Here is a 23,106-nt window from a genome sequence, read left to right on the forward strand (position 1 = left end):
TCAATTTAATGGGGTGGAGGTTATATGAAAACTTTAAGGGATGGGGCCTAGTGGGAGGTCTTCAGGTCACAGGGCCATGATCATCAGAAGGGATTAAAGGAGCTCTCGTGGGTCCCCAGAGCTCTGTGAAGATGAATAGTCATAAGATGTCCTGACCCATGACCTGCTCTTTGACTTTCTGTTTTGACAAGTGATCTCCCTTCCTGAACAAACTCCTCTCGCTGTAGCATCAATCACAAGGCCCTTGCCAGAGGCAGGCTAATGATGGTGCCTTGCCCTTGAGTCTCCAGAACTGTGAGCTAAATCAGCTTTTCTTTATGAAGTCACCAAGCCAGCACTCTGGAGGTAAAGGCAGGAGGATCAGAAGTTCAAGGTCACCCTCCACAATATACTGAGTTTAAGGTTAGCCTGAGCTACTACATGAGATCTATCTAAAAAAATAAATTTCAATTGATCAATCAACAAAGTCATTCAGTCTAAGGTATTTTGTTATAATAACAAAAATTGGGCTAAAACATGTTTGACACTTTAAATTCTGTTTTACAAAATAGTTGCATCTAGTTATGAATCACTATAGAGAAGGCTAAAAGAATCTATTCCTGATCTTGCATGTGCATTCTGGCAGTGGACACTATCCATTCATCAAGCAGCACTGAGTAACTGCTGAGTGCAATGAACTGGGTTAGGCATGGAGAGTGTGGCACAGCATGAGACAGACAGCGCTCCCACCATGGTGCTTACATCCTAGAAGAAAAGTTGAACACTAAACAGCATCGCTCCCAATTCATTACTTGCTAACCAAGAGGTGCAGAATGCTGTGAACCTCCTCTAGCCTGGGGACTGTGAGAAAGTTTCATTGACATGGCAATATCTGAGTTGGTATAAAAGGAAGAGTCAGAATTCACAAAATAATAATTCTAGCAGATTCTGGTCAATGCCACAAAGAAATGGTCCCAGGCTCCAATAGAATTCCCCTAAGATGCAAATTTTTATTGACTGACTTATTTAGTCAGGACTGTTCCTGACTGCTACATGAAAATTAATTCCAGGCTTTAGAATATGAGACAAGAATCAGAAGCACCATCCTCTTGTCCTCTGAATCCACTCAACTGAGCACCCTCTTCCAGAGGAACATGCCGATCAACAAAACCCCAGAAGAATCACAGATGCACTCATGGTTGAGTACAATAACCAGCATGGTATCTGCCAAGTGCTTCCTGAGCGCTATGTAGCAGGCACTGTGCAAGGTTATCCTGGGAAGGGGAACTTTCATTGCCATTTTATGTAAGAATAAGTTAAGACCAGATTTCATCTCAAGGCTGAGAGAGATCTCAGGAGCACATTTAGCTCAAGCTTTCTTTATTAGACTTCCTTCACAGCAACCAGAAACACTGAGCAGGCCACACTATGTCCTCCTTGGCCACATCTCTGAGCAATCTTGTTCCTATTTCACTTTGCCACAAAAGCTAACAAACAGGCACAGTTTGAAATCACTGTACCCAATGAAGAGAGACTGGCAGGAAAAAGTCCTTTTCTCCCATAGCTTGGCTAGAGAAACAGTTGTCAAGGGGCTTTCTTCAAAAGCAGGAATAATGGTCTGGCAAACCTACCTGTATCCTAGGTGTGAAGATTTAAATCACCTAAGAATGAAAGCAAATCCAGGAGATGAAGCCTGCTTCATCGTCACTCCCTTGCCTTTCACTGGCCAAACACCTGACAAGGGCATCATCGCATGTCAATGCAATCCACAACAGCTTTCTGTCACACTCAAATGGGGGTTGTCCTAGTTTGTTTCTCCATTGCTGTGACAAAATACTCTGACCAATACCAACTTGGGGAGGAAAGGGTTTATTTGTCTTATATCTCCTGGGTCACAGTTCATCAGGGAGCCCAAGGGCAGGAACCTGGAGGCAGGAGCTGGAGCACAGGCCATGGAGGATCGCTGCTTACTGACTTGCTCCCCACCCCTGCTCAGCCTGCTTTCTTATGTAACACAGGCCCACCTGCCTAGGGGTGGCACCACCCACAATGGGCTGGGCCCTCCCACATCATTCAATAATCAAGAAGATACCCCACAGACTGGCCACAGGGCAGTTCAATGGGGGAAATTCCCCAACTGAGGTTCCCTCAACCCAGGTGTGCCAAACTGACACTAAAGCTATCCGGCACAGGGGTTATATTTTAAAATAATACAACATGGAGAACTTAATTAAGCTTTTAATTTTTGTGGTATGTGTACAGGTTCCTTTCTTCCCCCTTAAGAACCACCTTTAAGGATTTGAAAATAAATTTCTAGGGGCTGGAGAGATGACTCAGCAGTTAAGAACACTGACTGCTCTTACGGAGGACCAGGATTTGGTTCCCAGCTACATGGCAGCTACCAACCAACCATAACTCCATTTCCAGGGAATCTGACACTCTCTTCTTGACCTCTGTGGGCACTGCACACATATGGTGCACCTACATACATGCAGGTAAAAACACTCAAATACATAAAATAATTTTTTAAAAAGAAAATAAGATTCTATAAAAAACATGCAAAAGTATGTCTGCATTGAATAAATTTTCATTTCTTTAGAACTCCAAATTCAACAAAACCTGAGGAAACTAAAGAAAATGGTTCCTTTCCCTCAAAGGCAGGATGATTATGGGATAACTCTCACCACTGTGCCCCGTGCCAGCCAAAGCTGTGATTTGTCCACTCTACCGGGCCTCTGCTGTTACTGGCATGCAATGCAAGCACATCCTCCCTGACAGGCATCATCAGCTCCTACTGCTGCTTGCCATCGGGGCTCTGGTACTTTCCCCCAAATGAGACTTTTACTGGTTTCCACGCTTGACCCTGAACCCAGCCTAATCCATCAGTGGCCCCAAGGGAGCAGTGACAAAATCTGCTCCTCTCTAAAGACAGGCAGCGAGCCTGTCCATGTAGGACTGACAGCAAGTTGCAGAGCCTGGTGGCTCGAGGCAGGAAAATGCTGATAGAATACATCATCACACTTTAGAAAATATCCCCTGGATTCTCCTTAGGAACTTCCAATCAGGGGAGGCCACAATGTCATTGGGGAACTGGGCTCCCTTAGTTTAAAGAACAGCTTCATAACCCACTCACAGGTACTCATCCAGGCAGTTTAGCAATTATGACTCTAGAGAATAGAAGAGAATGTTCTTTCCTTCAGGAAAGACCAGCAGGGACTCAGTCTTTAAGTGAATGGCTGAAGAGTTCCTTACCTCATAACCAAACTGCAGCTCATCGGAGGTCAGCATGATAATGTCATCATCAATGGCCAGGACAGCTTCTGTCTCAATTTCATCATAAGGGAAGAAACGGTTACTCAGCTTGTTTTCAGCAGTCCTCACAACTTTCAAAGGAACTCGGATTTTGGGCCACAGAGACTCTGGAAGAAAAATAAAATAAGGTCCTTACCACTTGCCTAGCTTGGTGAGGAGTCAGGGGTATGAGCATCCTGTCCCATCACAGAGAGGGGAAGTGATGCAAGTACAGAGCTGGGTCAGAAGGTCCTGACTAATGTGCCACTCTCTCTAAACTGTTATGGCATTACCAGTTCTCAGTTGATTTCAACTCACAACAGAGATGCAGAGAAGCAAAAAGACATGCCTGGGATCACAATGACAGAGTCTAGATCACTGTGGTCTCAGAATTTGGCTTTCCTACCAGAACTTATCTCACCTGGTAGACACTCTGCAGACTCCTTTTCTGCTGGTGTGCCCAGTTCAAAGCCTGCCTAAAGGTCTGCTAGGATATGCAGCCCCTGCCTGGGGATGCCTGTGACACATTCACCTGTGACATGGTCTCCTGCCACCATGGACAGCCAGTGGGTGGAACTGAACTTACGGAGCACAGCGAGTGTCCCCGGCTGAGTATAGCCTTCCTAACAACACTTGATCCTCTCCTCCCTGAATCACCAGGTTTGGTTTCTCCACATGGTCAATTAACAGAGCAAGTATCAGATTTCTAGGTCTGATTACGTGGGATTTTCTAGTGGGCTGAAGAAACAACAACGCATGACTTGTCTGACTTGTTTTCCCCACTCTACTGTAAAATGAATAGAGCAATTCAAACACATGGGTTGCTATTTTAAATTCTGCATTTAGCAGAGTATGCAGTCAATTCTTTGTCAGTACAGTATGGATATACACAGACCCAGAGCACAATTCGTTTGTCAAGTGAGAACAGGAAAGTTAAATATAGTGCTGCTTCCAAAAACTCCTTCATGCAACTGTGAGATGCAATCTCAGCTATTCCAAAATTACCAAACTGAAAGAAATGCAAAGCAGAGGGAAAGTCAAAGCAAAAAGGCAGTCTAGCTGACCAAAGGTTGAATATCTGACGTCTGCACATTATAATGTACTACAACCATGTAATGTACTTAGAAAGGGCCTGTATGTAACAGAGAGATCCCATAGTTAAGGAAGACACAATTTTAAATAAGCCTGTGGCACAGAACATAAAGTGGTTAGGAAAGGATCAAACCCAAAGAGACTATCTTCTGGGCCAATCTTTTAAAGGGCGACAACAGTTAATTCTAGTTTCATTCCTGGCACCTTATCAACCAGTATTTGGGGGATAAATGCATGGGCATGCAAATGAGAGCTCTGCATTTTCTAAGAGCCTCTTGGTTTTCCTTCCTTCTTTTCTTCCATGTGTGTGTTGTGTGTGCGTGTGCATGTGTATGTATGTGCATGCGTGTACCTTGCCAGTGCATATGTGGAATCCAGGAATCATTCAGATTGTCAGGTGTGTGCCCAGTACCTTTACCCACTGAGCCATCTAGCCAGCCCTCTCTGAGTTCTTTTTTAAAAAATATTATTTATTTATTTATTTATTTTTATTTTATGTGTAAGAGTGTTCTGTCTGCAAATATGTAAGTGCACCTGTGTGTACAATGCTTGCAGAGACCAGTAGAGGATGTTGGATCCCTTAGAACTGGAGTTATAGATGGTTTTAAGCTGTCCTGTGAGTACTGGGAACCAAACCCAGGTCCTCTGGAAGAGCAGCCAGTGCTCTTAACCACTGAGCTATCTCTCTGGTCTTCCTCTCTGAATTCTTAAGGAAGTCCCTTCTCAGGAATCAGCAGAGCAGGGGTCCTTCATTGCTCAGTCAGTATATGCCAGTCCCTTTAGAGATGCATTATCCTTTAGTACTCCCAATGACCCTCTATGATCAAACATCACGTCCACAGCAGTATTACATAGCTCAGATATACTAATTAAATAGTCCAGTGGACACAGGCAATAAGTGGTAAGGCTAGTAATTAAGTCTGTTGAGTATCAAAGAACAAACATGATCTGTACCATAATCCACAGCAGCTTCAGGAACTTGTTTCTCTAAATCTGGGCTAAAACTCTGAAGGTTCAAGAATCCAATTCTCACTGGTATCACACTCCCTATTTCAGCTAAATAAAATCCCTGTTGCATATCTACTAGTTCTCAGGTCCTTATAAACCGTGAGTAAATATCTAAAATAAAGAAGGGTATAGCCTTAGTTACTAGACCAAAAAATAGTTCTCAAACTTTCTGGCCTAGTGTTCTTAGAAATATCAAGAATCTCAAAGGAATTTAATTTAATTTTATATAAATTCATGTATAATATATACATATTCATACAAATGTACATATACAAATACACACTCAGTATTCACTGTATTAGAAATTAAAACAGGAAATTCTAAAACACAAACCCATTGCATTAGCCTGCAGAGTGGCAATGTCATCTCATGCTGTGCAGGTTGTGGCAAACTCCACCACCCCCTTGTGAAAGAACAGAAGATGGGAAAGGGAAAGAACGACTTACTATGAAAATAATTTCATCCTCCCAGACTCCCTGGGAGAGTCTTAGGGATGCCCAGAGTGCCCAATTCACGAATTGAGAATTGCTGTGTTAGATTTCGTGTTTACACTTACACGCTACGACATACAACAAGAACCCGCAAACACAGCCAGCCATTTGGAAGGAGCATGGAGGAGAGCATAGGCATCTGAATCCGGGATGTGTGGAGAAGGCTTAAAGAAATTACCATGTAGGTTAGGTTTCTGCCTCACAGCTTCAGATTCAGTTGTGCTAGAGTTGGGGCCCTGTGAACTCACTGCCTTTGCCCGCTGGCACCATGTCATGCTCTGTCAGGAGAGGGCACTGGAGGCTCACAGTTGTAGGAAGGGAACATTTCTGGTTCTGCCATGCCTCCTGCACTGTTCTTGCAGCAGGCAGCTAGCAGGCAGGTAGCAAGTGTGAGTGGCAGTCCTGGAGGTGGCTTCCCTTGGCTCCTGTGGAAGTGAGAGCTGCGGCTCAGCCAATGTTCTCCACAGGGCTGGTTCCAGGTGAGCTCTATTGATGCCCCAGATAGTTTCCCAGTAGGTTCAGCAGCACCCTCAGGCAGAGTCCTATTGAATTCTGGGGGTATGGAGTGGGTAGTTGGTTTCCTGCTATCACCTTGGCCTGTGGTACTCAAAGCATGCTTCATCACCTAGTGGCCACAGCCCTAACCCTTCAACAAAGTGACTCTCAGACCCAGCTGGGGATCTGGCCTCCCAAGTTCACAACTTGTCATGTTCTCTTTACTGTAACAGACAAATCCTGTTACTAGTTCACCATTCTTTGTAGTGAATTTTTCCTGTTGAAATTTTTGTGTGGTTTTTGTCTTGTAACTGAAGTCTGATTATCATGGTGAGGTGGTCAGGAAAGGCTGTCAGAGGAGAAGGGAATTCTTCTCTTCGGCCTCCAGAGTTAAAGCCATAACCAATGGCTAGGTGGGAGTTAGAGAACACTGATTCAGACTCAAAATAGGTAGGATTTGGGCTCAGTGGTATAACACTTGCTTAGCACACCTGAGGCCCCAAGTTCAATCCTTACTACCACCAAAAATAAAAAAGAGGTATACTGGATAACTTTAGTTATCAACTTGACACACTGGGTAGATGGAGCCTCAATTGAGGAATTGTGTCCATTGAACTGGTCTGTAGTCATGTCTGTGGGGCATTTTCTTGATTGTTGAGTGATCTGGACAGGCCCAGCCCACTTGTGGGCAGTGCCACTCTGGGCAGGTGGTCCTGTATTGTATAAGAAAGCAGTCTTGCCAGGTGTGGTAGCGCATGCCTTTAGTCCCAGCACTCAGGAGGTAGAAGAGACAAAAAAAAGAAAAGTAAAGTAAAAAGAAAAGGAAAGCAGTCTTGAGAATGGGCCAAGGAACCAAGCTAGCAAGCAGCATTCCTCTATGGCCTGTTGCTTCAGCTCCTGCCTTCAGGTTCCTGCCCCGAGTTCATACCTTGGGCTCCCTCAGTGATGAACTGTGACCCAGGTGATGTAAGATAAAATAAACTGTTTCCTCCCCAAGTTGGTTTTGGTCAGAGTGTTTTGTCACAATAATCGACAGCAGACTAGAACAGAGGGGTAAGAATTTCCTCATGGTACGAATTGTCTTAGGATGGAATTAATTGCCTTCAGCAACACAATGTGTCCTTTACTTGGAATGCACTAACTTTGGAAAGATTTCTACTTGACACCAGGTGAGGGACTAAAGATAGCCCCATGGGCTCAGGATTCCAAGAAGGATTAATGTAGCTCAGAAAGGCACAGTCTCTGGAAACACCTTCACACCTATCACTCACTAGCCATGTGACCTTGAACAAGTCTATCACTTTGAACTTGCTTCTCTGGTTATAGATAATCTTCATATGATTTACAGTGGGGATGAATGAACAAATGAATGAATGCATTTAGCAGCACAGTGCTGGCATGTGGCAGGCATTCACTAACTGTGGGCTGTGTTTCTTCCTAAAAGTCTCTGTTAACAAGTCAAAGCATTTTTCTGAGCCTTGAAGAGTGGTAGCAAAGTGGTGCATTTTAGATCTGGCATATCATGCTGACTATCCAACCACAGAGAACCACCTCATGCTTCCTACACCTACTTTTCTGTTTGTTTTTTGAGACAGGGTCACCATGTAGCCCAAGCTGGCTTGGACTTGTGATGCTCCCACTTCAGCCTCTTGAGTACAGAAACTATTCTCCTGGTTCACCATGCCCACTTTCAAGTAGGCAGAACCCCTGCCACAGAACTGAACATGCCTCACAGACCAATAAAACTGAAGATGCGGATCTTTGCAACAAACAGCTCAGTTTCCCCTCTTGTGCAGAAAGTTGGTGAGCCGCCACAGTTAAGTGGAAACATGTCTGTGTGCTGGCCAGAGTCTGGACTTTCACTTGGGAAGTATGTGGAGCCTATTCACCCCACAGGCATTTCCACATTCTTCACCTACATATATCCAAATAATTACTCAAGACAATGTCCATAAGGCTAACGTGCCCCTGTAAAGTCTTTGATGGGAAGTTTTAGAGGGTGATGAAAGCCAAGGAGGACAATATGGGGCACAGACGGAGATTCATAATGAGTCATGGCTTTTCTACAAATACCATCACTTTCCCCTGTGCTATGTGGGGTATAGGTAGCCAAAAGTCAGCTTTGCGCAAACAGTCTGTGGGCCATCTCCATCCCAAGACGGTGCTGAGGAGAATTCCCACCTGTTTGCTTTGTCTTATCTGAGAGGAAAGTGCCAGCTTCTAGCTTCAGTGCTGTGGAAGGTGGAGCTCTGAATGCAGACAAGTGTGTGGAATTTTAATCCTGGAATGGTTGTGTTCAGAAAACATTAGGCCTAGGGCAGAAGAGGCAGAAAGGAGGTACAAAGAAGGGGAAAAATTCAGGGAGAAAGAAAAGTGTTTTCAAAACAATAGATTTGCTTTTCTTTCTTTGAGTCTCTGATAAGGACCTACCTAGGTCTCCCTAATCCCAAATCAGGGAACTTAAAAAAGCCTGACCAGACCAGCAGGCTCAGTGCAAAGGGAACACACAGGCTTCAGGCCAGAGTCCGTGCTTACCATTGTCTCTGCCAGGAAAATTACGAATCTGAACTTCATCTTCCTGATTTTTTGCGAAAGGGGGGTGAGAGTAGCTTCTCGGGATGTAATAAGTCCTGGGGAGAATATGTGACACACTTAGCACAGTTCCTATTCCTAAAATGGGAGCGGCATCAGGTAACTGGGTGTAAGAGCACCATGCCCCATCACTGTCACAGAGCACTCTTACGAAGCAGGAGGAATGCTGCTTCTCTGCTGAGAACTGTAAGGTCAGACAGACGGATGTGGAGATGGCTCTGCGGATGTAGCAGGAAACAGCGTCAGAGCTAGAAGTCCTAGGTTCTAGTCCAGGACTGAGCCTGTGTGGGGTCTCTTTTAACCCTTTAAATTCTAAGTGGAACAGCACATCCTCGGCTGTAGGAGCTAATCTTTTGTTGTTTTTGTTTGTTTGTTTGTTGTTTTGTTTTGCATTGAGACAGGGCTTCCCTATAGCCCCAGCTGGCCTGGAACTCACTTTATAGACTAGGCTGGCCCCAATCTCAGAGAGATTCTCCTGCCTCAGCCTCTGGAGAGCTGGGATTAAAGGTATATGCCACACTCCTGGCTGTAGCAGCTAATCTTGTGACTGTAAACCAGGCAAAATAGAAAGGTTGCCTTCTGTTCACACATGCAACAAGAAGAACATGAGTTATGAAAAAGACAAACCTGTGAAATACAGATAGCCTAGCCAGATGACCAGATAACTTAACAGTATGTGCTTTAGTGCAGCTCAAAGGAAGAAAACTCCAGTGTCAAGGATTTTTAAGTGTACTGACTAATGTTTTTTGTTTTTTCACATTGACTATCAAGAGAAATGTAAGGAACAGGAATTTCTCTGCAAGGTGGCATACATACAAAGGCAAGTAATGCTTGTCTTGGCTAAATGATCCTGAGTCCATCCCACTGCATACAAGGTGACTTGTTGGACTACTTCCCCACTAAGCCCACTGCAGAAGGGCCCAAATGGCTCCTCTCTACAGGGCTCCCAGTGACCCGACTTCCCCAGACCCAGAACTGAGCAGGAGGAAGTTTGCTGCCTCCTCTCCTCCCTGCTCTTCTTTATGGGATGGCCGTCCAGACATGCACAGCCAAGCCCACCCTGCCACTAAGGGCTGTGACAGTCACAAACTGAATCTGGGAGAAGGAAAGGCTCCTGATGTCAATTTCATATTGAAATTGATCTAAAACTAAAGGTTGAATTACACCTGACTGCAATGTGTTAGCTAAAGCTTCATCTAGACCAAGCCCAGGGTTCAAGGTAAACATCTATATCCATCAAGTCTAGAACTAAAGAGCCAGAGAGAGGAGGGCAGTAGCTTTTTAAAATTTATTTTTGACACAGACCAAAAGCAATGTGACAAAAACTCACTAGAGATTTTTATTGCCTAGTCTTCATATTGACTTAAATATCAAACTCAGCAATTTTGACTTAACTGTAACCAAAAGTGGAAAGAAAGTATTTGGTTGAGTTGGAAATTTTTTGAAACCCACCCGATGACTTCATAGACATACTCAGGTGCCAGGGATCCAAGTGCAACCGAGTATGACTAGTAATAATCAGGTGCATACATATTAGAGATGCATGCGCCAACATCTCAGTGTTAGTAGCAAAACCAATGAGTCTTTCTGCAAGGAATGATATATTCTAAAATGAAATGGAGATCTTTTTTAAAGGTTAAAAAACTCATTCAATTTTATGTCTTACAGGGCTTATACTGAGTTCAATATTGTATAACTGTATTAACTCAACTGTGAACCTAGAAACTTGCACCCACTTGTGAAAGAGATGTACTCTTGCTCTGGAGTGTGTTAGTGAATATGTTAAATCTGTAGTGAAATGCGTCTTCTAATCATGTAGTTGTTATTAAAATTTTTCTTAAATGATTAAAAATAATAATAATAATTAGTAGATGTGAAAAACAAAACAAAACAAAAAAAGTGGGAAGGAGTAGGTAGCTGCCTACGCCAATCCTCTAGTTGCAGACGTGCTAACCACAATATTTATTTTAGTAAACGTAGAGAAAGCGAAAAACATTTTCACTCTAATATTCAAAGCCTTAGACTTGCCTGTTTTTTAAAAATTAATATGCTCCTAATGCTGTAGATGAAAAATCAGATGCCTTCGTTGGCACAGGGACTGTGGCTAACAGTCCCATTTACCAATCCAACAAACACCCACAGGAGATTAAACGTGGTCATGTTTTCCCCAAATAACCACATCACCAGAGCCAGAGCCCTGGCCTAAAACCACCCACAGAAAGAAGCGTGTCCAGCCGACACATGCCACAATGGAGGCCCTATCAGGTAAGGGCTCTCATTTTTCCTTGGAGCCAAAGTATTTAAAAACTAAACTAGCAACCCAGCTCCAAACCCTGGGGTCTTGTTCTGCCTTTCACTCCTCAGTGCAGAGACTGGCACCAAGACGGAAAGAACAGTTTCTCTTTCAGACCTGCCTAAAAGAAGTGACTCAGATCCAGGCATGCCAAATTGGCTATCCAGGGCTTAGGAGGAGAGGCTTCTTCGGCAGGCTTTAAGCTTTTGATTTTGAATGACAGATAACAAATGTATGTGCTTATAGGGCACAGAGTGCTAGCTTAGTACATGTTTGGCTAGTGTGAGGGGCCAATCAGTCATTCACATCTCCATCACCCTACAGTAGAGCCTGCACTTGGCCTTGTGAGCAGGATGGTATGATGGGGCTGGGTAACTCTCCCTCTAAGCTGGTAGCCTTTGTAGACAGGAGCAAATTCATCCATGTGAATGCCACATGGCTACATTCCAGATCCACAAGGGTGTCCTCCAACTTAAAGCACCACATCCTTTGTAAGTGAAGGGGCTTTGGTTAAGTTACAAAGTAGGACCTTCAATTCACTCCTCTGTAAAAAGACAGCCGTAACTGATGACTCTATGTGGCCCAGAAGAGGCTCTCTCTAATTCCTTCCTCTCTCCACTGATCCTTTTGCATTTCTTCTACCATTTCCTCATCATCATTCTTGTCCCTCCTTAGGTAAAGCCAACTTCTTCCTCCCCTTCCCCTATTCTTTCTCTATTATTATTATTATTATTATTATTATTATTATTATTATTAATAGTCTTGACAGAGTCTTACTATGTGGCCCAGTCTGGCTTCAAACTTGCCTTAACTTTTCAGAGTTGGGTTTACAGCTGTGTGACATCACACCTGACTTTGCTTTTCCTCATGCCTTCTCCACTGATGCTCCCTTTGCTACAGAAGCCTCCTGTATGTTAGGATTATTGATGTGCTCAATCATACTCAGCCTTCCTTTATTTCTATTAAGAGTCAAACAAAGCAAAAATGCTGAAAACCGGCCACTCACATTATAGTGTCAAGAGAAAGGAAAAACTGGCATTACTATATAACTGACTTAAAATAGCAGCTATGCTTCAGGGCATAATATAGGACTCTTATTTAAAATAGCTATTTACTGGGCTGGGGAGATGGCTCAATGAGTAAAAACACTTGCCATGCAAACCTGACAACTTGAATTTGATACCAGGAAACCCATGTAAAAGGTTAGATGTGGGCTGGCAAGATGGCTCAGTGCATAAAGGTGCTTGCCGCCAAGCCTGATGATCTGAGTTTGATCCCTGGGGCCTACATGGTGGAAGGAGGCAATAAACTCTCTCCAGTTGTCCTCCAACCTCTATATACATGTCGTGGCATGTGTGTGTGCGTGCACATACACACAAAATACATGTTTAAAAAATAATATTTTTAAAATTCAGATTTGATGGCACACATCTGTATTCCCAGCATTCCTAGAGCAAAATGGGAGGCAGAGATGGAAGAATGAGCTAAAAGCTCCTGAGCCAGCTGGCCTGGAGCATACTACATAATGAAACAAGAGACCCTGCCTGTCCAAAGTACAAGGAGAGAACCCACTCCTGAAAAGTCCTCTGATCTCTACGAGTGTGCCTGGGCACATATGTACCTGCACCCCATCCCACCCCACACAATAAATAAAATTGTAAAAAAAAATTTGGGGGGGGGTCTTTTTTGAGACAAGGTCTCTCTGTAGCCCCAGCTGGCCTGAAACTTACTATGTAGACCAGGCTGGCCTTGAACTCACAGAGATCTGCCTGCCTCTGCTTCCCAAGTGTTGGATTAAAGGTGTGCACCACACCACCATGCCCAGCTTTAAAATTGTAAAAAAATTTAAAAAGCTATTTACTCAAATTATGGCTCCCTAAAAGAGAGTACATGATCCTTTTAGAGAACACAAATTCTACAAAGTACATTTTTATATGCCTCAAGAGTCACTGAAGAATTTTCTCTGGCAAATTCTGAGCTACCTCTCAGAGAGTTGTCTCTAGCCTAGATTCTAGATCTATGGTGGTTTCCAGGGTCGGCCATCTTGACTTCAGTGTGATCAATTAGAGGGGACCAGCCATAAAAAGCGCAGGCACTACTGTCAAGCAATAAACTAGACCTTATCGGTGACAGTGGTTCACATTACAAACTTCAAACTCATTCCTTGCTCTGATCCATCAGAAACTTCCTGGCCTTAATAGGCCCTAAATGGTAGGAACTTTGAAGTCCCTGGATTAGGGTAGGTAACAGACGGGCTGAATGAGTAGCTAAATGCAGGTGGAACGCGCTCTATGTGTCCCGAATTAAAAAGAAATCCAATTAATCAAACAGGCCTCAACCTTAGCTGTGGCAGCAGATGACAGGAGTGGCCAAGGCAAGGGATGAAGTGCTGGAGCAACTGGCTGGCTCCCATGAAAATCCACTGTAGGCTGTGAGGCTGCAGGGTTGGGCTGCTGACCTCCCAGTCAGAAGGAGAGCACAGTATCAGGGGAGAGATAAGGAAGGAGAGAACTAATGCCTTTTAAACTGAGTTTTCATGTAAACAAATGGACTGGGATGGGAGAAGGAAGCCCAGACCTGTTTTCCCAGGCGGACGGCCTTTGCTTTGATGACTGACTCCTAAAATCTCAAACATTTGTGGCTCAAGGTATGCCAGGGCTCAGAGTTCAATGGGCCATAGGGTGAGATGACTCAGAACGCCAGGGCCAAGCTACCTAGGCAATGGCAATGCTGTTGACCGAGCAGGAAGGTGTAGTAGAGCAGAGGACCAGACTATGCATCAGTGCAGCTAAGGGGTGCAGGAAAGGCCAAGGCACCCTTCTGAGTGCACCTCCTCTTCACTCTGCTTACCTTCTGGGGGGTTTTTATTCTGATTATTCCAGACGACCAGAAGCTTGGATAGACTGGGCACCTTAGAAACCTCGGTGATGACCCGGAAGAGGCTCTCCACACGGTCATAGGTGAGGACAATGGCGGTGAAGCCTTGTGACTGAGGTGGGATCAGCGGGAGGAAGAGAGGGTTGCTCACGCTGGCCCACTTCTGCAAGATGATAAGAGGGTGTGGATCAGAGAAGAGCTGCAGCAGGGGATGACCCAACATCACCAGGGTATCCAGCTGTGTCAGGTTGGCAGGTTTACCCAGATCAGCCAGAGCTCAGCCAGTGTTCAAGTCTCCCCTCTTCATAGTCTGACATCACTGAAAAAGGGCCAGAGACTATCTGCAGCTGAAAAAAGGGTTCCAGTTAAACAGATTCAAAGTATGCATCTATCTCCAGTCCCTCCCCAGACACCGAGGTGGATATCCATTCATGACTATAGACAAAACTGACCCCACAATGGCCTCGATATGGAAGAAAAGCTGAGGGGGTTAGCTGGGTGGGGCAGGAATGGGAATCAGACCTGTGCCTCCAGGAGGAGGTTTCAGGGGGAACCACAGAGCTCAGGAATCAAACTCTCCGAGTTCCCTGCAGGGCAACATTTGTGAGGGATGTTAAAAGTAGGAGGGCTGGTTAAAAAGCTGTATTAGGAAGTCAGACCCCGATTCATGAACCCTCCCTTTTCCCCACTCAGCCAGAAGGTTTATTTTCCATGGAAATGGAATCTCCAGACGGGAACACAGGCACAGGAAGTAATCTCAGGACAAAATCAGCAAAAGGATCAAGGAGCCCTACAGCCACCTTCCCATGCTGTTCCCAGCCCTGTGGATGGCATGGCACATCCATCTCCCAGGCAGGCCCCCAGGAGGTACATGGGTCCACAAAGACCTTCGGATCAGCTTTTAGTGTCTCCCTCTTAATCATGAACAGATTCTAGAATCACAGATAGTTCAAGAGCATCTTGAGCAGGAGCAAGAAAAACCAAAGAACAAACAGATCTGAGAGCAGAGAGGCCATAGAAGAAGCAAAGCCAAGTTAAAACAACAACTGATAGCCTCAGGGAGACAAGACTTTTCACCCATGAGAAAGCTGCTATTTTTACTTAAGAAGATCTAGCAAAGATCAGAAAGAACTCTTGGATGTTAAAACCATGATAGTTTATAATTCACTTTTTTTTGTTTAAAGGACAAGATTCTAAGATAAAAGATGGTAACTATTCCAGGCCAGTGAACAAAAAGACAGAGATGAAAAATAGGATAGAAAAGAGGAGAAAACAAGGGGAGTCCAACATCCATTTAATAGGAAGCCCCCCAAAACAAACAGAATGTGGACAAATCTATCAAAGAGATTAAACATAGTCTTAGCACAAGATGGGAGAATCCTAAGCTTCAGACTGCAAGGGACCAAGAAATAGTTAGCACAGGGGCCTTAAAAAAAGAGAAATAAACAAACAAAAACAAACAATGAAACAAAAGTCACCGGCATGAGGAAGCACAGTGTTCCTGCAGAGGGGGACCGGGGATGGCCTCAGCAGGTAGGAATCTGGGTTGTGAGCATGAATTTGCTGAACAATTCTCAAAACTTCTCTATAAATTGGAACTTATAAAGTTTAAAAAGTAAGGAAGAAATGCAATCTTTTACCTACAACTAGAATGTTAAATAATTTAAATGTGACAAGGCAAGTGAAAATAATTTCATACTAGTAACAGGTAAAGATAAAATGTTCTTACAGATTCAAACAGCCTTATTGAAATATAATTCATATTATCTACAACCCATGCATTGAAAGAATGCATTAGGGGCTGGGGAGACAGCTCAGTGGGTGAGAGTACTTGCTGAACAACTGTACAGATGTGGGTTCAGTTCCCAGCACCCAAAAAATGTCAGCTTGCCTATATACATTCATGGGGTTACAAGCCTAGTGTTGTGAGGACAGAGACAGGAGGATCCCTGGGGCTTGTTAGCCAGCCAGTCTAGCTGAAATGGAGAGCCCCAGGTTGAGTGAGACACCCTTTCTCTAGGAAATATGACACCCAACATCTCCTTCCATTTCTTTATGCACGAATGGGCGCGTGCACACACATATAGACACACGTGCACACGCACATACATTTGTGTGTGTATACAATGCACAGAGAGCTAATGGGAGAGCATATACTTGCTTTAGTGTATTACATTAAAATTTAAAAATTAAAAATTATGATAAAACATATGTAACATTTGCCATTTAAGTCATTTTTAAGTATACAATTTGTTGTCATTAATTACATCTTTATTCATGTTAGTATGTTAACAGTCCAGAATAGTGCTGTGTTTCTGTTAGTAGGAGAATATGTTGTCTATTTGTCACTCTGGCTGCCCTGCACTTCCCTATAGCCTTTTAGCCTCTGGACTCCTGAGGTCCCCTATCAATCTCATCCATGCCACTGATGGACACCCATCACCAGGCATGTGACAACAGCTGTGTGCCAGATGTGACAGTGTGGGCTAGGAAATGTACACAAACAGATGGAGTACACATGGGATGGAACTCAGGGAGCCTAAATGGAATTCCTGGAGCTCTAATATGATCAGGATATTAAAGCCCAAATTACCAAAGAGGACCATTAGACTCCAGAGCCAGGAGAACCAAGAAGACCAGTAATCTACTCAGTGTAGACCTGTGGCCAGACATCACAGTAGCCCAAGCTGCTGTCTTAGGATGATGACTGCATATCAGTGTTTACACACTAGTATCTCGTTACATTCCTAGGAAGCCTTTGGAGTTTTCTGCCTTGAGTCTTATTGTCCGACTTGTCCTGACTGCTAAGAAACTGATGTCAGTGGGGTGGCCTCATGTCTAAGTCACAAGTATTCTCCACAGATAGTTCAGGATCTCTGCCATTACTATTCTCCACCCACTTGTCTAGAAAAGATACTCCTTAAGGTCTACCTGAAGAACACCATTTGAAATGGGAAAAGGAGGGGTGGGGGCTTTCTGAAAGAAGCCTGCAAGGCAATTTAATGTGTAGAACTGAGCAAAACTAACTTAGCAGTTACTAAGTGCCAGGAGTGGGGTTTCACATGTATTCGCTCATTTGAAACTCACACCCCTACAACGGAGTTAACTTCTCTCACTTTACAGGTGAGGTGAGTATGGAGACAGAGACAGCAAATGGTATTTAAGGCCATTTAGCTCCTGAGTGACGGAACCTGGACAGCCCAGGCAGTGGACTCCTGAACACCAGCCCCTCCCACTCTCCTGCTTAAGAAAACTGAAATAAGGGAACTCCAACATTCACTATTTCTAGCTCTTCTAAGACAAAAGTCCTGAAAATTCTTGATCCTTATTATCAATTCTGGGCCAGTAAGCAAGGACTTACCCCAAGAATTAAGATTTCAGAGCATACATAGAACAAAAATACATCAAATATATAACTCAAGACAACATGAGCACATAAATTTACTAAGGTAAATATCCCACAGACACAGATGGAAAAAACAATTAAAACAACAAAATGAGGTCTGTACTGTGGGAGAAGGGAGAATGCCAGCACTCAAATACTGGTACAGCATGGAGAGAATGGGAAGGTCCCTGAGCCCTGGCGTTTACCCCAGGTACCCTAAGGGTGCCCCAGTTCTGATTTCAAGGTGCTGCAGGAAGAAGGAGCCAGTCTCTGGCAAGGTAACATATTTGGTCTCTGGTGTCAGCTCCCCTGGAGAAGTGGATGGTTAAAGAGGAGAAGATGGGAAGGAGTGGCTTGCTGGGAAGTGACTTGCCACATAATCTACTGGAATCCCAAATAGGGCTTGACCACTTGGGGAGACAGCACGTGGGGCCAGACATAAAGGGGCTCACCCAGGACTAAAGTTTTGCCAGTGCTTTCCTGGATCACCAAAGACTGAGATAAACACAAGAGGCAACATGTGAGCTGCAGAGAGATACTCACAGGGGAACAACACCCTTCTGTGGGACACACTGCCAGGGCCTACTCAAGTGATTAAGAGACCCAGAATGAGTTAGTGTGTTTGGAGTCACTTTGGGAATCAGGAGGCCTTAATCTGAGTCCAGGTTCTTTCTCTTTTTCTTTTTCTCTTTCTTTTCTCTTCTTTCTTCCTTTTTTTGAGACAGGATTACACTATCTAGCCCCAGCAGGCATGGAACTCACTATGTAGACCAGGTTGGCTGTGATCTCACAGATATCCACCTGCCTCTGCCTCCCTAGTGCTGGGATTAAAGGTGTGTGCCACCATACCTCACCAGCTTCTTTATCTTTTAATTTTATTTATTTAATTTTATGTATATGAATGCTTTACCTGTACATATGTAAGTATACCATGTATACAATGCCTGTGGAGGCCATAAGAGGGCACTGGATCCCTTGGAAGTGGAGTTATAGACAGTTGTTAACCACCATGTGGGTGCTGGGAACAGAACCCAGGTCCTCTGCAAGAGAAACTAATGCTCTTAACTGCTGGGCCATCTCTCCAGACCCCAGTTTCGCAACAGCTTTGCAATTGGGGCAAAGTACTTCACCTCTGAGTACTTGGCTCAGTTTCTTTATAAAATCCTAGTGACAGGTCTGATACCTTTGCAGGGGTGATGGGGTGATGCTTGGCATGCACAGCCACTGGGGAAGTGGCAGCCAATGGTGACCTTGTATAGCTGTTTTTCACATCTCAAAAGTGGGGGTAGCCCCAGCAGTCTGGTCTCTCAGCATACGGGTTCTATGTGAAACTATTCTGCCTCCCTAGCTTCACCTCAGCATTCTCTGAGGCCTGGTTTACCTGAATTCTACCTCTGCTACTTTTCCAAATATACTGTTTTTATTTCTATGACTGTTCTTTCCCTCCTGTGTCTCTGTTTCAGCTACCCCTAAAGCTCTCTGAAGGCGTAATACTCAGTGCCTGGGACAGGGCCTGGTACCTGAATCAGTGTCCAGTGCCTGGGACAGAGCCTGGTGCCTAGAACAGTATCCAGTGCCTGGGACAGCACCTGGTACCTGGATCAGTGTCCAGTGCCTGGGACAGAACCTGGTGCTACTCAATAAGCTTGTTGAACAAAGAATTTAGTTAGTCTCCAACAACCCAGGCCCTTTTCTGCCTGCCCCCTATGTAGAGATATGAAACAGATACACACTCACTTAATAGTGATGGGTTTTGAAACGGTCTCCAACTTAGCTCATCTTAGAAATACTTCCCCAGAATCTCACCATGGTAAATGCTCAGAAGGGTAGGATTTTATTTAACTGGGGGCTTGAATCTGAGCTTTGCCATTGGTTAACGTTATGACATGCAGAGTTGCATCTGTCAGTAGCTATTTCTTCATCTGTAGATAGGGACCATGACAGTCCCTACTTCCCTGTGGAAGGATGCTGACTTAAGATTTATGTACTTAAGACCTCGAGGACAGAACACGAGTCTAAAGCAAACACAAAGCACTCCCTGCCCCTCCAGCTGTGTTCTTGCCACAGCACTGCATTAACCAGGCAGCAACCATTCAGCCAGTGTTACTCTGGAAACTCACTCATTCGGTCTACATTTCCTCACACACACTAAGCCTAGACTATTGTTCAAGACAAAAGATGAATGTGTACCTCCCTCTCAACAGTGAGGTGAACTGGGTGGAGGAGACAGTAGGGGAGAAAGATAAATTACAATGCCAAAAGGTAGGCCACAAAACAGGGCATTAAAGTGGTATTCCGCAGCGGCAAGTAGAAACATTCCTCTCCCTCTACATTGGGGAGGCCAGGACGAAGGCAGGAGCAGTCTTCAGGGACAAGCAGGGGAGGGCAGCCAACTGAACAGCAAGTGCAAGGAGAGTCGAGAGACAAGAGGATCCAGGATCCTGCGGGTTCTCCTGCTTGACAGGAAAGAAGGAACTTGGCTCCCATAGGCTAGAGCCATAGCATGAAAAGCCTTGTAGGGCAGAGGCTTTTGTAGTTAGACAACTAGCTTTTTGTTTGTTTCTTTGGAAGCTCTCTTTTCTTGTGTTTTAACAATGAGTTAACATGGCTATCTTTGTGTTCTATTTCGAAAGGTCACAGGTGGCAGGTGGTTGCCAGCAACAGGCCTCTGTGCCAACTGCTTTCCCTTCTTAAATGTAATCCCATTTGGTGGCAGAGTTAAGTGGCAGGGTGGAGAAAAGCAGCTTTAATTGGGGCGCATGCCTTCGCAGAAGCTCTGTACCACTGGGGTAAGGTCAACAAACCAACCCCCATAGAAAAGTCCCACCAGAGAGGGACACTTCAAAAATGGCATTTAGTCACCTCTGAAATACCTTTCAGGACTGACCCCCTGCTGGCTGGTCACAGAGAGTGTCTACAGTCTGGGACCTCTTGACCCCACTTTCTGCAGGAAATCAAGCAAATTTAAACCACCATAATTTACTCAAGGCTCTGGCTTCTGCCAGGAAAAAAGCAAACAATGTTGCAATTAACCCTGTTGCCTGATTAAATCTCCACTACTGTGAGATGGGGCATGGAATGAGGCACCCGGCAACAAGAACAGTAAGAGGCAAAGCCATCTGCACCTTTGGAGGTTTGGTACCAACATAATTTTCAAACTCTGGAAAACTGCTCAGAGAGAGGAGGCAATCCTGGATGAAGCAGCAGATATTATTTTGACAAAACACTGGCCTTGGCCAAAATGCCTTGCTCCTCTCTTACCCATCCTCCCCCTCTGCTCTCCTCACCCTGATGATGCATATTTGCCATAACAGTTCCATGAAGACATCATACATTGTCAAACCGCAGTCAAACAGAAGTAATCCCTAATAGCCATGACAACTGTCAGGTCTCAATGGTAACTACAGGGAAGGTCTTTCGTTCATTCAGGGAAAGCATGTGAACTCCTTCCTAGTGGACAAGCTAACAGAGTTGTAGACGCAGGTTTCAAAATGCTTAAAAGAGAAGCTTTGGGAGACCAAGCTTAAAGTCAAGGCCAATCAAAGGGTTTCTTCTTCAAAAGAGAGACTCAGACTCAGGCAAGCAGCTGGGCCTTTGAGCTGCACTTGGAGGAAATGCTCCTGGTCCCTCTGTAATCCTATTTCTGGGTTCTTGCAGCCAAAGGTCATGGTGGCCCAAAGTCATTCTGGCCACAGCTACTATGCAGATTCATTTAACCAGCCATTCTGAAATGTCCTTGTTGGAGCTACTTGGGGACTATAAAGCCAGGAGGGAAAAAAGCCACATTTCATGACCAATGACAGGACTCTTCAACGTAACCCAAATCCAACACCAGCACAGGAGAGACCAAGCTAGATGAAGGAGGACTGGAAACCTAAATCCTTTGCTCACTGTGACTGAGACATTTTGTGTCATTATGCATAACTTCATGCAGAAACCGGCGACTTGGAGGGACATTTGAGTCAACTCATATTTGATATAAACAGAGGTATTTTCCTGAGCGGAAAAATGAGCAGTCAGAGAAAGGAAAAGAGAAGGGCAGACCTATGACACAGAAGTGTGGAGCCTCCGGTAATGTGGAGCCTTACCTATTTCTACCTTGACAGAAAGGGCAGTTTTCTTGGTTGTTTTGAAGTTACCAACCCTTACCTCAATGTGGTTTCAATTATGAATTACCAGACTAAAAGGGGGGGGGAGCTTTGATTTATTCTTTTTTGCTCCAATTATGCATGATGTGTTTCCACTGAAGACTTTGAAAAGTATTTCATCATGCCTCTCATCCTGCGGTGGTCAAAGGGCAAAACCAACAGGAGTTAACCCTTCTGTTTCTCCTTCAAGTTCAAAGAGACTCCCTATCAGTGGATGCAGGCCAGCGCCCTTGAAGCACTTGAAGCCATGAGAGGGTTAAGCGATCGCATCATGTTACTAACTCGCACAGGGGTGGTGTCTCCTGTCCAAAACAGTGAGATGATATTTATGTTAATGGTTACTGGGAGATATGAAAGGGGCAATCAGTAATGTGGCCCATGCTGCCTTAACCATTAAACCTCTACAGCCCTGACTACCCACAGCACTCTGCCAGAGCATGCTGACTGACCCAAGTGTGTCTTCAAGCAGGATTTCTTAGCTCAGAGATGAAAGATTTAAGGACAAATCTGAAGTCTACCCGCTGCCTCCCAAATAACAACTGGTTCTGAAAGACAGTAACACTGAAGGCCAAATTTCTTTGACAACACATGAAACAGGCACATGGGAGATGAGGAAGATCAAGGCCAGAAGTCCTGACAGAGCTTCAGACTCAACTAAGAAAGATGTGGGCTTCCATGTGAGAACTCTTTCTTCCTATTTCCAGGCATTTCTTCTTATGCTCACTTTCTACATGGTGGGCAGGATGCATCTGACCACTGGGACACATCTCACCCCACCTTTCCATTTCTACACCTCCCTCTGTGTGTCTGAGGATGTTGAAAACCATAGAGATGAGGGCAGGGTCAGAGAACAGGCCAAATGATTCTACTGTTGTCCCGGGCTCCATCCTCTAGCCATATGGTGTGTGTGGGGGGGTCCCTTTCCTTGGAGCACAGTAGGCTCACAGTGATCCATTTTTCTTCCTGGGCCTGAGGCTCAGCATCATTTAACAGTTCTGCAAAGTTCTCAGTTCCTGCCCTTTCAAAGAGGCCCTTTTTCTTCTTCCTCTCTTCTGCAACTCTGACTAGACATTTGCTGGCCCTCCATCTCTCTTCTCCACATCACTTCACATTTTCCACAGTTGCCTCTTTGGGCTACATTCTAACCATTTCTTGGATCTAACAACCTAGTCTAATCTATGACTTGGAAGTCTTTGCAGCTTGGTTTCTGCTGGTCTCACTCAGGAGCCCCACCTACTGCTTCATGGTTTTGTGGGTTTTGATGATGAGCTACTTACTTTCCTGAGACACAGAGACCTGGACTGAAGATAAATTCCTCAAGACAAGGTCTGTGTTTCAGGCCCACGCTCTAGCCAATTCTCTCCCAAGGCTTATTTGAACTAGGCTTGTGGTGTGAATTTGGCCTACAACCCACACGGGTTGGTTTATGATCACAGCTCTCAGTAGTGGAGCCAG

The 23,106-nt window shown here is 44.6% G+C and overlaps 1 protein-coding gene across 1 annotated transcript in view; it reads right to left on the minus strand.

The window, feature by feature from the left end:
- The window catches only part of Ext2 (exostosin glycosyltransferase 2), a 162,149-nt gene that overhangs the window by 42,989 nt on the left and 96,054 nt on the right, over positions 1-23,106 (minus strand). The window contains exons 9-10 of the mRNA XM_008855042.3: positions 14,092-14,281; positions 3,232-3,398 (exon numbers count right to left, since the gene is read on the minus strand). Coding sequence (XP_008853264.1) covers positions 3,232-3,398; positions 14,092-14,281 — 357 coding nt within the window. The remainder of the gene's footprint in view (positions 1-3,231; positions 3,399-14,091; positions 14,282-23,106) is intronic.

Source organism: Nannospalax galili, unplaced genomic scaffold, assembly GCF_000622305.1.
Source record: "Nannospalax galili isolate Female #2095 unplaced genomic scaffold, S.galili_v1.0 scaffold1287, whole genome shotgun sequence".
Classification (NCBI taxonomy): domain Eukaryota; kingdom Metazoa; phylum Chordata; class Mammalia; order Rodentia; family Spalacidae; genus Nannospalax; species Nannospalax galili.